The 14,513-nt window shown below is 41.3% G+C and overlaps 3 protein-coding genes across 5 annotated transcripts in view; 2 read left to right on the forward strand and 1 right to left on the reverse strand.

Moving 5' to 3' along the window:
* Positions 1 to 106: 106 nt before the first annotated feature.
* LOC134198087 (zinc finger protein 582-like) lies at positions 107 to 6,492 on the reverse strand. 3 transcript variants are annotated; one of them, XM_062667417.1, is made up of 4 exons: positions 6,361 to 6,492; positions 6,138 to 6,288; positions 1,199 to 1,864; positions 107 to 1,139 (listed from the first exon to the last, which is right to left on the reverse strand). In XM_062667417.1, exons 3-4 carry the CDS (start codon positions 1,860 to 1,862, stop codon positions 505 to 507), a joined length of 1,299 nt encoding a protein of 432 aa, XP_062523401.1. In that variant the 5' UTR covers positions 1,863 to 1,864; positions 6,138 to 6,288; positions 6,361 to 6,492; the 3' UTR covers positions 107 to 504. The 3 variants fall into 3 exon arrangements, with proteins under 3 accessions (XP_062523401.1, XP_062523400.1, XP_062523402.1); XM_062667416.1 differs by lacking the exon at positions 6,361 to 6,492 and having other exon boundaries at positions 6,138 to 6,349; XM_062667418.1 differs by lacking the exons at positions 6,138 to 6,288; positions 6,361 to 6,492 and having other exon boundaries at positions 1,199 to 1,968.
* The window catches only part of LOC134198084 (centromere protein F-like), a 34,013-nt gene continuing 25,935 nt past the window's right edge, over positions 6,436 to 14,513 (forward strand). The window contains exon 1 of the mRNA XM_062667414.1: positions 6,436 to 6,843. Within this exon, the coding sequence (XP_062523398.1) occupies positions 6,478 to 6,843 (366 nt within the window). The 5' untranslated portion in view covers positions 6,436 to 6,477. The remainder of the gene's footprint in view (positions 6,844 to 14,513) is intronic.
* Positions 8,679 to 9,953, forward strand: LOC134198235 (uncharacterized). The gene has a single exon (XM_062667594.1). The coding sequence runs from the start codon at positions 8,679 to 8,681 to the stop codon at positions 9,951 to 9,953; it is 1,275 nt and encodes a 424-aa protein (XP_062523578.1).

The following is a 14,513-nucleotide window of genomic DNA, read 5'->3' on the forward strand; positions in this document are numbered from 1 at the left end:
AATGATGGTGTTTGTAACCTTGCCGTCACCACAGAATGCTTCTTCTGGCACGAATGAAATTCAAGGTGTTTTTCCTGATACCAGTGATCAATAACCTGTACATGAAACATAGGAGAAGAAAATCAAATAGACATTAATTAAACAAATTCTATATATGAGAAAACATTCCAAACCCTTTGTTTTAGCTCAAACATGAGTTTAACTAAAGGACATGCACGCAAATCAAGACCAGTAGCATTGCGCATGCACAAACATTAAAGTAAGTGTAACCACAATATAAATTTTCAGTTGACTATATTGAAATATAGAGATGATGAATATAATAAATATCATTTTGCATTTTAGAATACAACTATGCATCATTTCAAAACAAAACAGCAACGTTTCAACTAGACTACATCAATGTATAAATCAGACTGTTAATTAAACACCATCATGCTAATACTGCACAACAACAAGATCAAGCCATCTTGAACTGCGACCGAGATAGGTATACTATCACATCTATTGCTCACACCGTGATAGTTCCAATCCTTTCGAGCAGCTACCATACTCACTAGTCTGACGTATCTGTTCAAGAAGAGTGAGCATTTGCATTGTCTGCGTATCTTTTTCTTCACCTTCCGTTCCATACATGTTAGTCCCTACAATCAGTATTCTCTCAACCAAGCCCCATGCCAAGCTAATAGCAGGAAAGGCATCTTTCAAAATCATATGTAAAACTTGCACCAAATGCCTTATGTCGTCTGCAAATGATGCAGCAGAATTACGTACTTGAGCATAGACCAACAGTGCTGCTGCTGGGTCTAATAATTTAGCAGTAAATTGAGATGTTATGCAGATATTATGAGCGTGTACTAAGCCGTGAACAATACCCAATTGGCGATGAAAGTAATCAACAGCGGACACGATTCCCAATGACAAGTTCACTCGCTCCCGCACTGACACTTCATCACCAACAGTCACCAGCAAATTTAAAAGTGATGTTTCCACCTTTTCAATCAGCAATACAGGACCAAGTGATGATATGATCACCTCATACGTTTTGACAACATTAGGATGACTGCAAACTGAAGAATACTGAGCGTGAAGATTCAAAGAAACAGCTCGTGGAGTCACCAAACAGAAGTCAACGCATCCTACAAACACAGCAAAGTTATAAAAATGTAAATATTAAGATTTGGTGAGTGATGCTCACTGAGATCATCAGACAATGCCGACCCCTCGAAATGATTCCAATTCAATGAAATCGTATCTTCATGCATTCGCTTGACATGAAGTATCAAGTTTGAGCGATGACCAAACTGCTTCCCACACTCACTGCAACAGAACAGTTTATCTCCCGTGTGAATCCTCATGTGCGCCCACAAGCTGCCACTCTGTGTGAATTTCTTCCCGCAAACCTTGCAGCCAAATGGCTTTTCTCCAGTGTGAGTCCTCAGATGATAAGTAATGCCAGACACAGTACGAAACGCCTTTCCACAAAAATTACAACCAAAAGGCCTTTCATCTGTGTGTATCCTGATGTGAGTTGTTAGCGAACTGCCATCGAAAAATCCCTTTCCACAATGTTTGCAGACATATGGCCTCTCTCTTGTGTGTATCCTCGTGTGTACATCACAGTTAGATTTTGTAGTGAATTTCTTTCCGCACCATCGACATCTGTATGGTCTCTCTCCTGTGTGTATCCTCATGTGGACGGTCACCTGCTGACTTTGAGAGAACGCCTTGCCGCATTCGCTGCAACTGTACGGTTTTTCTTCCGTGTGTGTCCTCATGTGCACGGTCAGGTATTGAGAAAACGAGAACTCTTTCATACACACACAACACGTCCACACCTTCAGTTTGTTGACGATGTTCATTACTATAGAAGCCAATAAGAGTTCGTCTCACAAAATCGATGCTTGAGAGTTTCAAGGTAAAGAAAAATGTGAAGTACAGCACACACAGAGTTGAAACAACTGAAGGCTTTAGATATCTAAGCGCCGTTTAACGTACGCTAACGCGCTGTGGTACAAAAAAGGGCGTGACTAGCGATGTCTTTGTGGCTGGTCTTCATTTGTTTGTCTTTTCTAAACGAAATTTTTGATCATAACTTTTTGACATGCAGTATAGAATTTCTTCCATCAAACTTGAAATAACTCTTATGAATTACTAACTAACAGATGTCTATAATGTTTAGCTACATACTTACCGTCTTGTAAAACTATTAGATAATCAAACTTTTTTTATTCTTTCTCAAAATTGTATAGAAATATGTGTATCGATCATCACAGTATGAAGCGTACACTAGCTAGAATTAAATAATTAAGATATCTACGGGCGTCTTGGCCTCAGACTCTGAGCATTTGTAAAAGTGACTGTATTCTCATCACACCAAAATGTGCTTCTAGCACTACCTGTACCTGAAAATTAGTATCGTTCTTCTCCGTCTTAGTGAGTACGTCTAGAGGAACAGCTGCAGGATCTTGTTCAACCATTGTTGCAATCAACCTTTCTAGGCTAGGATCATGAGCAATTGATCGAGAGCCCTAGTAGATGGTGCGAATGTTTCTGGCTGTCTTGGTCTCCTTGCATTTTTTGTCTGTACTGTACAATTACTAGAGAGGCTAGAGTGTCCAGGCTCCAGCTAGGGGGAGGCGGCAGGGTAAACACTCTAGTTAATTAAAATTTAGTGTGCAGTGGTCAGCGGGTATTACCTATGCCTGTACATATAGTAGCACCTTCGTAGATTTTTAGAATCTAGTGTGCAGTGGTCAGCGGGTATTACCTATGCCTTTACATAAAGTAGCACCTTCGTAGATTTTACAATAATTGTGATGATCCTGGAGGTGTCTAGCAACAAAACGGAAATGACGTTGATCTAGGTACAGAAAACGCGGGAACATTGAACTTGCAACTTGCGTAGGTTTTACACTAGAAGTAGTGTAGCATCTTCTATTGTTCTGTATATGCAACCGCTATACGAAGCATGTTACTTCTACACTAGGCTGCCTTGCCTGACGAGGTTTCAACAGCTGTTGTGTAGACATTTCCCGTGTGTGTTAAACCCCCCGTATAAAACGACGGAAATGGCGGTGTCAACATCTTCCGGTTCTCGGCCTCGGAAACGTAGACCGTACAGGCTATGGATGGTGGATGAAAGTGTAGCGATACCAAGACAAACGGTGCATTCTTGGAAGAAAAGGAACGTTTCACGAGATAACCAGATCAGCTCCGCAACCGGCTCCGAAATGCGCAATGATTTGGCGACAGATCAGCAAGTAAAATTAGCATGAGGGTCGTTTCCGTTCGTTCTGTAGTGATCACTGACTACTTGTTAAGACATGCTGCGTTATAGACTATTAGTAAACGTAGAGTGGTCCGTTCGTGAAGAGCTATCTAAACCTAAGATGAAATACCTATTTAGCTAATATTGGCGGGAAATTTATTTTGGTGGATTGGTGGTCACGCTGATGAGGACACAAGATAGTACTCTTGCGTAGCAGTCAAACCTAACACTTTCACTTTCACCTGTCAATTGGAAACTTTCCGTGATGGCGACTTGACACATGGGTGGGGAGTGGGATAAATATCCAACAAGGCTGTTCAACCGCTAGAATAAAATCCGCCTTTATAGTAAGTCTAGTCAATATTGGTGTATGTAAAGGATTCACAGAATATTTTACAAGACAATGACATCTCACTGCACTGTACTGCATGCGGAGAGTCTATGGTGGTGCTGTCATCTATTACTTCACAGGGGCGACACACACTCCTTTGGATTGGGGGGGGGGGTGAAAAAATGCCGATCATAACAGACTGCAACCATTTTGATTTTAACTGAATATGGTTGGTTTATTCAGTGAGGTAGCCAGGCAAGTTTCCGTGTTGCCCAGCCTTTTCTTGGGCATTGCCCTTTCCATATCATGAAAAACGCATTCTCGTTATTAAAAGGTATTATAGAGGAAAGGCCAAAGACTGTGTTGAGATGTTCTTACGTTGTTGCATGACCTATTAGTATGCTCAATCAGGTCGTCCATTCCTGGGCATCAAAGAACTACAAATTATGCCTCGGGCTGGTAGGAACCCCTTTTTTGAAACCCTGGCTATGCCACTGTACATGTTGTCATTGATGTAACTTAATTAATCTGTGACAGAAGTAGCCAGAGCAGCATGCACACAAATGATCACCACAACGTGTATCAAGTGAGTCAACTGCAACACCATCCAATATTACATGTATTTCTACTTGCAAGCAACAGAGCTTGTGTAATATTTTCTTCGATCATCATTTGCTGAAGTGAAGTCCCATTACTAAAATACATAGCATCCAGTATTGAAGGGGTAATGCCTCCCAATCCCCATATTGGAGGGGTAGCCGCCCCTCCTGACCCCGGTTCCGCTGCCCCTCCTTCTCACTGTTGAGAAGCAGTTATGCAAACTGTTGAGACTTTGTGTGTGTCATGCATTGCATGTAGACAAAGGTATGTATGCATTAGTGCAGGTTCTCTGTTGGAACTTCGTAGGACATCCATCTACATACCATGCAAAATATGATATACCACCATGATACCTGGGACACCATATCATGAAAACGTTTAATATATATAGCGTAATGTGACATTGTATAGAACATGCACAAGCATCAGCAGATTTTAATGATCCTATGTGCGTTGTTTCAATATTGTGACATGCTTTTGGTTGCCATTACATTAGTTGACGACCTGTTCGCAAAGAATTGTAGATAAAAAATGTTTTTAAAAAGTATTTGACATAGTAGTAGTTTGTATGTAAAAGTATTTGACATACAAACTACTATACACAAATGTCTTCAAAATAGGTTATTGAATTGACTTCAAGTAAGGATGAGAGCTCCAATTATGACTTGGCAAACTCTGATAGTGCTGAAGCAAACTACGCTTCTACAGATGTTCTGTGTATATCTCAGTCTGATTTTGACAGCAAATATCAGGAGGCTAATGTGCTTTCTTCAAAACAATTTGAGGAAACGGGAAAAAACGGTGAAATTGAATCAGTAACATTGGAGACAATGAACATGAAGCTGAAGAAGCAGAACCAGATGACATCCAGTATGACAGTGACGGTGAACACGAGAAACTCATAAGTGTGGATGCTGTGATTGTAGATTCGGACGAATGTGGGGATGATGGTAATGTTTCCAACTTGGATCAAGACCTGTACTCAGGCTCATGTATCACAACTGAAGAGAGTTTGTTGTTATTATCAAGCTTGGTAAACCGACACAATTTATTTAAGAGGGCATTGTCGGATTTACTAAAAGTCATTTCAGTGCATCTGCCCGAGCAGCCTAAAGCTCTTCAGTCTTTATATATGTTTCAGAAGTTTCGGAAGGATTATCAAATGGGAGGATGGTCAGGGAGTGAGAAAGGGAACGGAAGAGGGAGGCCCTCAGAAAGAGGCAGGGGTAAATAGATATCAATTATCTCTTTGAAACAAAGGATTTCTCTGCAAGCAAAAAGTATGTACCCTGTAGCAGTAGTAACTCTATGTTGTAAACTCGAATTGCAAATAAAATTGCATACCGTGCGTTGCATGCACATTAGAGCAGCTCGTTAAGTTTCTTGATGTTTTGATTTGCTGTTCCAGTTTTGAGTTGAACTTAGAAAATTTATGGATGCACACACAATGATGTATTTGCTACAGAAGGGATTGGTACAGTATATACATACAAAAACATACCAGTACATAGACATTTATGTTCTATAAATGATGTTTATGAATTACTAAACGAATCGTTTGTCTACCATTGTTGATTAGAAACTGCTTGTTAACTAGAGACCCTGGCATGGAAAACGTCAGTTGTTCATTCAGCAGCTATTAAAGACTCCAAAATCATTAATAATCAGACAATGGCTTTCCTCTGACCAATAACAAATGCCATCGGGCTACCGTGGTAACCCAGGCTGGATGCATCAATTTTGGCATTTTCTTCTGTTCCTTCTACATTTGTTTTGTGTACTACCATTAATATATACCTTAAGACTTAACAATGTTGTGTCATCATTTATGTTCAGTTTATAGATTTAGACATTTATTATTTAATTAATTTCTGTACACACAAAATACTACATCAGATTACGTCTCATGCACTGATTATATACATGGACATTTACGTTCTACGTGTTAGCTTTAGTTCGTTGCTCCGTCTGGTTCGGATGGCTGATTTGATTGGATCTCGTCTTTTCGATCACGCCCCTGTCGTCTTCGCCACACTTTAATGCCAACATGCGTACCAACATGCAACACGACGACGGCAGCAGCTACCTTGACGACAACAGAAACAGAAATCTTCATAACGAACCAACAGAAGCAATAGCAGTAAATCACGTGACTTACAAGCTTCCGTACAATGTATTTGCCCGGATGTATTGCTTTTGTTTATTAAGCCAATCAGACGCAGAGGCGGGGACATTTAAACCGACTATCACTCATCGCTTCGCTGCGTCCGCAGCGATGAGTTGGGCTCGCGACGAATGGAAGGATGGCCTTCCGACGAGGGCGCTGCAAAAGATAGAGGCCATGGAGAGTGAGCTGGAGCGCAGCAAGCGCGACAAACAGCAAAGACAGTGTCAAATCGACAGTCTGCAGGCCATGCTCGAGAAGCAGAAGCAGATAGCGGAGAAGGAGAAGGCCTTGTCGGTGTCTAGTCGTCGAGAGAATCAGACGCTGGCGGAGAACTGCGAGAATCTCGAGCGCGCGAAGCGCAAAACGATGCAAGAGTTGAATCAGAAGGACGCGCGCTACGCCACCGTTGAGGATCAGCTGAAACGCGCCAAGGCGTCGTTGGATGCTGAAACTCACCAGAAGTCGCAGATCAAGGTAAGGTTTGCCGCCAAAATAGTTTTGATTATTTTTCGATTTTTCGACCCGCTGTTTGCCATGTTGTGTGGTGTAATGAACGTTTGTATGGATTTATCTTTTGTGGAGGCGATCAGGTGCGCATTTAGCGTTTCAGAGTTATAAAGTTTAGTATTTGCATATTTTGTCACGTGACTTTGGTATGCCATCATCAGCATCTTTTGTTGTAGTGTTTCTTTTTATCTCACGTTTTTATACAGTGCAATGAAAAATGCACATGCTCAAATATGTCACATGATCATTACTTTTTATTTGAATTGTTCAGTCCAGGTTTCATGTCCAAATATCCAAGCATCAAAAAATTAGTTGATCTGGCTTGAGAGTGTATATGTAACGGTAAGAATTAGATGAAGCATTGTAATGTTTATACCCGGATCAAGCTGTCATGGTTCTGTGTCTAAGCCTCTTACTCAGTCAAGTGTTTCTGTTACAATGTGTATTTGCTTATCTGATTCCCACATACCATAAAATGATGATCCTTTTTGTAATACAATCACATCCTTCCAATAATTTCTCACCTTCTAATAAACACTGCTGTTTTAGTGTTAGCTCAGTATGTGTACACCTGTACCATATGTGTTTTGGAGTCATTATGTTGTTTGACATTTAAAAATATATCCTATATTTTCCAATAATTTCCTGTGTTCTAATTGTATTGCACCGACAAGGGTATTTGGACGATACAATAAAACGTGTACTTGCAACCACCTCAGTAGTGCGATCACCTGGCTAAAGCGACTATTATTCTGCACACGGATTGTTTGTAATACAAAATAACTTTGCTAGTGCGACTAGTGGCTAAAGGATGGTTCATAATATTGACGCTGATGCTCAGCTACCCGTCAACATCAAAGACACTGCCTTGACGCAGGCGGAATTCTTTGATGTTGACGCTGACTGGAATAGGATTCATTTCTATTCCAGCGTCAGCGTCAATATTATGAACCAGGCTTAATGCGATCAACGACCACTGTCATAGTGACCAAGCGGAGGTCTCAACCTTTGTAAGGCGACTGGATGCAACTTTTTTACACAACTACACTTGAGGCGAACATAGTATGTCAGCCATTATACAGGATATTTAGTGTCTAGAGGCTCGAGGCCAGCTGTACTAAACTTTTGTACGCCAATATGATGTAAGTCTCATACGTCATATCTCTGGCTTTGCATTTGACCACAAAGAGATCTAGACGAAGAGACTGAAGCTCAGCAAACGACTTCAAGTCAGTGCTCAAAATTACTGCCGGTCATCGGTCAATGGCCGATCATATTTGGATAATGACCGGTGATAGTTGCTAATTACCGGTCAAGGTGACCGGTCAACTTTTGTAGGTCATGAATTAGTGATGAGAAGAGCTATCCCAGCTCTATGAAGAGCCAATTAAGTGTATAGCTAGTCTACATAGCTATGTGATATTATATGTTAGCTATGTACATCATTTAGCACCATCTATTTAGTCTCTGTTCATGTGTTGGCCTCTGAATTTGTACTCTACAATCTATAGCACCGCCCAACTTTTACCTTATTTGTCAGGCCTCAATCATGTCTGCATGAGAGGGACAGCCCTGCATGTTTATCTAAGTCTTGTGAGAGGACCGTTTAGCTATTGTTGTGTTACTATGAAATGCCATAACATCTCTCGTGAATTATGATACAATCAGTTAAGTGGTCATGCTGTGTAAATATTTGCTATGGTACATGGAACATGAGTACGTAATGACGTTAATTATGGTATACTAACATCTGTTGAAACTTCCGCGTTGCTTTTTGCCTTTCAATTCATTGTTAGAGCGTTATGTCTCTGGACCCAGTTGCGCAGTTTCTTTACCCAAATGATGCTCCGGTGACCCATAAGCCTGTGTGTGTGGGAGCTGATGGCAATTGCTTTTTTCGGGCTGTTGCAATGTCCTTGACAGGAAAGGAAGAAAATCACAAGCAACTCCCTCAGCAAGTTGCAGAACAGCTCTGCAACAAGCCACAGGCAATTGCAGCTGCTTTGATTGAAAAATCTTCGTCTTGTCCAGGTGTGAATCCTTCTTCACTCATTGCCACGTTTCTTTCTGATGAGAGTTACAGCGTGTTCAAAGCCGCAAAGGAAGTGGGAAAGGGCACTGAGGACAGTCTAGCTTTAGCTGTGGTGAAGGAGGGCAATGAGACAAAGAAATTTGGAAGTTGGTGTGGGATGGTGCAAGTCTATGGTGCAGCTGCAGCAATTGGTTGTTCCATCAACATGCACTACCCTGAGGTTAACCAACGTATCCGCCCCTTTATGAATACCATTGTACAACCTTTGGAATCTGCAACAAGTCAAAATAATGATATTCATATCATGTGGTCTAGCACAACTCAGCCAGCAACTCTTAAGGGAAATGTTCAACTCAATCACTTTGTGCCTTTGCTACCCAGATCAGCCACTAATCTCAGTTACCATGCCGAAAGTGACATTCCTGCCTCTGATTGCTGTGATGAGTCTGACTCTGACAAACTTGAATCTACCTTTGGCTTCAGTGATGATGAGAATGCCAGTGAATTTGTTGTAATGAAAACCCTTAGAAAATCAAGAAAGTCAAAGAGAATTGAACCAAAGTCATGGTCATTGTCTGGATTCCAACCTAAGAGCCCAAGGGTTTGTGCAATACCTTCGAACATGGATATTACAGTAGAAACTATGCATGAAGATTCTGGCATACCTGTTGACTCACACCACACTGCAGCCCAAGAAAGTCAAAATGGTGACAAGCCGGCATATGGCAATGCTTCTCGCACAACTCAACGTGCTATGGCTGCCACTGCTACTAAGCCAAAGGGTTCTGAAAGCAAGTCTTCCGAGATCAAGCAAACTCTTGATTCCTGGTTATTAAGTAACAAGAACAAACATGTACAGAAAGACCAAAGGGAGATTACAAATAGTCATCCGATTACAACCATTCCAGAGCTTGCAAAAACACCAGTACGTCAAATGTGTCATCAACCACATGCAGACGTCATATATCAAAAGAAACATTTATGGGGTGGAAAAGAAGCCATGAAGCTGATTATCAAACTATGTCATGGCTTAAATGTGAAGTGATGAAAGATAATCCTTCAATGGTTGATATTTTGTGGTGTGAGGTGTGTCGAACATACCAATCTAAGGTATGTGGCACTAAGCATTTCTCCAGAACGTGGATTGATGGGTCAAGAAATCACAGAACCAACAATGTCATTGATCATGCTGGGAGTGCTCAGCATCAAGCTGCAATGTCCTACAAGCGAAAAGAAACAGCAAGAGAGAGGAGAGAGCCAGTGACGGATTACAGTGAGATTGCCAGAAGTTTTAAGATGAAGCCGGAGACCAAAGCAAGGATGATGAAGAAATTTGAAATATGTTATTTTCTGGCAAAAGAAAACTTTCCATTCGTAAAATATCTATCTATCTGTGCTCTTGAAAAACGACATGGTGTTGAGCTGGGAGAGGCATATTCAACTGATGTAGCAGCTAGTCACTTTGTGCATTATATTGCTGAAAGTCAGCGACAGCATTTCAAACAAACAGTGGCAGCACCTTTCTTCAGCATCTTGATGGATAGTTCAGCTGACAAAGGAAAAGTGGAGAATGAGTTGTTTGCAATCATCTATTCTGAGAGTGATCACACCTCTGAAAAGCTAATAACTCGAAGTCGATACTTTAAAGTACTGGAACCGTCTAAGGCTGATTCTGCTGGACTCTTCGATTGCCTACAAGAAGCTCTGAAAGATATGGGTATAAGAGATTTGATGAATCCAGAAAATGTGCTGCAAGTCAAAAATTTGCCAATTCTTGTTGGTGTGGGAACTGATGGTGCTGCTGTAAACATCTCAGAGATACGTGGACTAAAAGCAAAAGTTCAGAATGTTCTGCCATGGATTTTCTGGATGTGGTGTTTTGCCCATCGACTAGAACTGGCAAGCAGAGATGCTCTCTTCAATCCAGTATTTAAAGAAATAGATGAAATGCTTCTTAGGATCTATTATCTTTACAACAAGTCTCCCAAGAAATGTAGGGAACTGAGGGCTATTGTGAACGATTTGAAAGAAGTATACAATTTTCCAAGGGGTGGCAACCTACCAGTGAGAGCATCAGGAAGCAGATGGATTGTTCATAAGCGAAGAGCACTCCACAGAGTTCTCGATAGGTATGGGGCTTACATGAACCACCTAGCAAGCCTCTGTGAAGATGCTAGTCTTAGAAGCCCTGATCGGCAGCGTCTAAAATGTTATTTGACAAAGTGGACTCATGCAAAAATAATTCTGTCCTGTGCCCATTACATAGATATTTTAGATCCCGCCGCTAGTCTGAGCTTGTCTTTACAGGAAGATGATCTTGATATCATTAAGGCAATTCAATCAGTACTCAAAAGTCACCGAGCCATGGAACAGTTGAAAGAAACTCCCTTAACCAATTGGTTTGCAAGCAGACGTGTCATGGACAATCTAATAGAAAGTGCAGGTGGCAAAATGACGTATCAAGGAATTGAATTACATCACTTCAATGATGTTGTTGTGAACAGCTGCAGACAGCAAGCTTTAAGTGATCTGAGAAGATTGGATGATGAATTGAAGGAAAGACTTTCATGGTCAGACACAAACTTATGAGGGCTATTATGGTTTTCTTGGACACACAAGCCTGGTACTCACACAAAACCGATGAGTCTTTCTCTCATCAGCTTACAGAGGCTGTTTCAATGCTAGTTGAGAATTTCCGAGCTCCTCTCGAGGCCAAGGCTACTGATCTAGCAGCAATTCAGGAAGAAGCCAAGGAGATGCTTGACTATGCACATCAATATCTTCGAGTGGACAGAGATGGGTATCAACATGTTTGGTACCGAGTGGCGTTTGGACCTGACTGCACGCAATTTAGGAATTTAGTTGCTATTGCACAGCTCCTTTTCAGCTTACCGTTTAGTACTGCAAAAGTAGAACGCCTTTTCTCCAGCTTAAAACTTATTAAAACTGATCGTAGAACAAGTCTTAGTCAGGAGACGTTATCTGATCTGCTAGAGGTCAGTGTTGAGGGAACTGAACTTGAAAATTTTGATGCTGTACAGTTATGGTGGTCAGACTGTTCAAGAACTCGTCATGAAAGTCATCCCAAAAAAATAAAAATTGAATGCAGCAGCGAGACCATTCATCAACAAGAAGACACTTCAGCGATCAATGAGGCAACTGAAACAATATGTGAGGCAGAGCAGTCGGTATCTCTGGATGATTGGGACTCTTGGTCACAGTACCACAACTTGCATCGTCACACTACCACAACTTGCATCGTCACATGCACTAGCACAACTTGCATGATGTCAGAATAGCATCTCAGATCTGTAGTAACTAGTTATGTTCGAACAAATATGCTTATAGTGTGGTGTTAGAGTAAATTGCTTAATTTGATGTAAAACTGTAACATTATAAAGGAAAGCAGTTCACAGTTTGCTATGTTTTGTTAGTTACTGCAATTTTAGGTGCTTTCATGTTGTAAACTAATGCCTACTTCCTTAGTAATATGTGTATTCAACTGACTCTTGTTTCTTGGTTTATGATTGCTAATTAAATTAGAGATTACTAATTTTTGATTACTAACTGCTTTTGATTACTAATTAAATTAGACGACCGGTAAAAAAATTTGAATGACCGGCTAACTTCTGGCATTACTGGCCATACGGCCGACTAACTTTGAAAACTAATTTTGAGCACTGTCAAGTTATCAAGTTCTCAGAAGAGGGGAGATCTGCCTAGGCTCAAATTAAGCGTCCAGTTGGTCATCTCCCCCACAGAGGAGAAATACCGGTGGAGACATTCTCGACTCAACAAACTGCCGACTTTATCCTCCAATCGGAGTGCTGTTCAATGTTTGTGCTTCCTCAATAGAGATACACGTCACTATTGGCTTTTTGCTAATGTTATTTCGCTCTGACATAAGTACCTGCAGTCTCAACACTTGCCATTCAAGTCTACAAACAACAGGTTGACTCTTTCCAGCACTTCTCGTTGTCTGTCTCTCGTTCTAAGAGCGCTAGACTCAAAACTTACCACAGAGGCCAACTAAACGTCGACTGCAATGTATGCAAATCATAGCTGTGCATGTCGCCCTGCGTTGAGTGAAATACCACTCTTTGTAGATGGTCTACTCGTTCAATGCATACAACATACGACACCCTGAGCGACTAGAAGTTTTTTGCATGCGCTGCCTATTCTTTGAAGTAAGAAAAGAAAGACAAAGGAGAAGACGACATGCGGGTGTAGCTCACATGCTAACAAAAAGTGATATCAGACGGTAAACGCAATTGACTACTCAGTTAGAAATGCATTAGTAGAGAGCCAATAGCGACGGGCACCGCTTTCAACAATTATCATGAATGCACGTGCACGCACAACACTAATCAAATGTGTAAAATCCTGATTGGAGGATAGAGAGTCGGCGGCGGTTTTCTTTAAGTGGCGAATGTCTCCTGCTGGTCTTTCTCCTCATTGGGGGAGATGACTGGCGGGACACTTGAGCCTAAGATCTGCCAGACAGATCGCAATGGACTTTGAGGTTGGTAAAACCCAGATTCAGAACATCATCAAACGAAAAGCCAATGTCGTAGACTCATTTAGTGGCACTCCATCCGATCGAAAGAGAAAGCTTAGGGAAACTGGCATTGAGGAGATAAATGAGCTAACGTACACATTGACACTGGTGTAAAATAGCAAGGTCTAAATACATTGATCCCGCGGATGTGCTGAGAGAGGCGGTGGATCTTGTTGCAACATCCGGGAGGTCAATCTTTTTATTAAGACCACCTGTCCAACGTGACCACGTTTTGTGGAACCGTGCGTGGTCGTATTGGACAGGTTTTACTGTAGTTGAAACCACCCATACCGATATGTGTTGAAATTATATTTTGTAGATGATCATTGATGTTCATGCTTTGCAGCACGCGAATCTTGTGTACTCGGCCACCTCGAAATGCTCTCAAATGGGGATTTCTGTTTCTTCGGCTGCATGCATGCAACTCACGTGTAGTATATGTAGCCAGACCATCTTTGCCTACATCCTTCCGGCAAATCTACATTTTAATACCAGTCCACTCTATGGATCATTTGAAATAATACAAGTGTGGGCGAAGTCCTGGCATGTATTAGAAGAAATACTGTACTGGTATCTAATACTGAAACTGTACTGTTTTGCAGATATGTCAGTCGTCTAATGCAAGTTATATACCGTACTGATGCGATTAATACCCCACCCCATGGTTGGCTAGCATCAAAGGTAAATTAGGGGATCGGACTTTATTCAAATCTGACAAGGCATCCCGCACACACTTCCTGTCAATGCTAAATTGGTTGGCAGTTTTTGACACCACTGAGCCATTGCCTTGATGCCATTCAACAACGCTGATCTTGTATTCAACAGTGAAGCTGCGATATCTCTTGGGCATAGCTTAGAACACGTTGCCAAATTTGTAGGCAATTAAAGAAGCTAGTCTATATAGATAGTGCCAATTAGCACCAATTAAAGAACAAAAAGGTGTGAAAATCTTAGGACCTGGACCAAAGGTGGGATGGGACTTTACTCGAGGCCTGGGGTATTACTCGCGTCAGTATGGTATAATGTAGTGACTTTCCTTGTAGCATG

The sequence above is a fragment of the Corticium candelabrum genome, chromosome 2 (genome assembly GCF_963422355.1).
Source record: "Corticium candelabrum chromosome 2, ooCorCand1.1, whole genome shotgun sequence".
Taxonomy (NCBI): Eukaryota; Metazoa; Porifera; class Homoscleromorpha; order Homosclerophorida; family Plakinidae; genus Corticium; species Corticium candelabrum.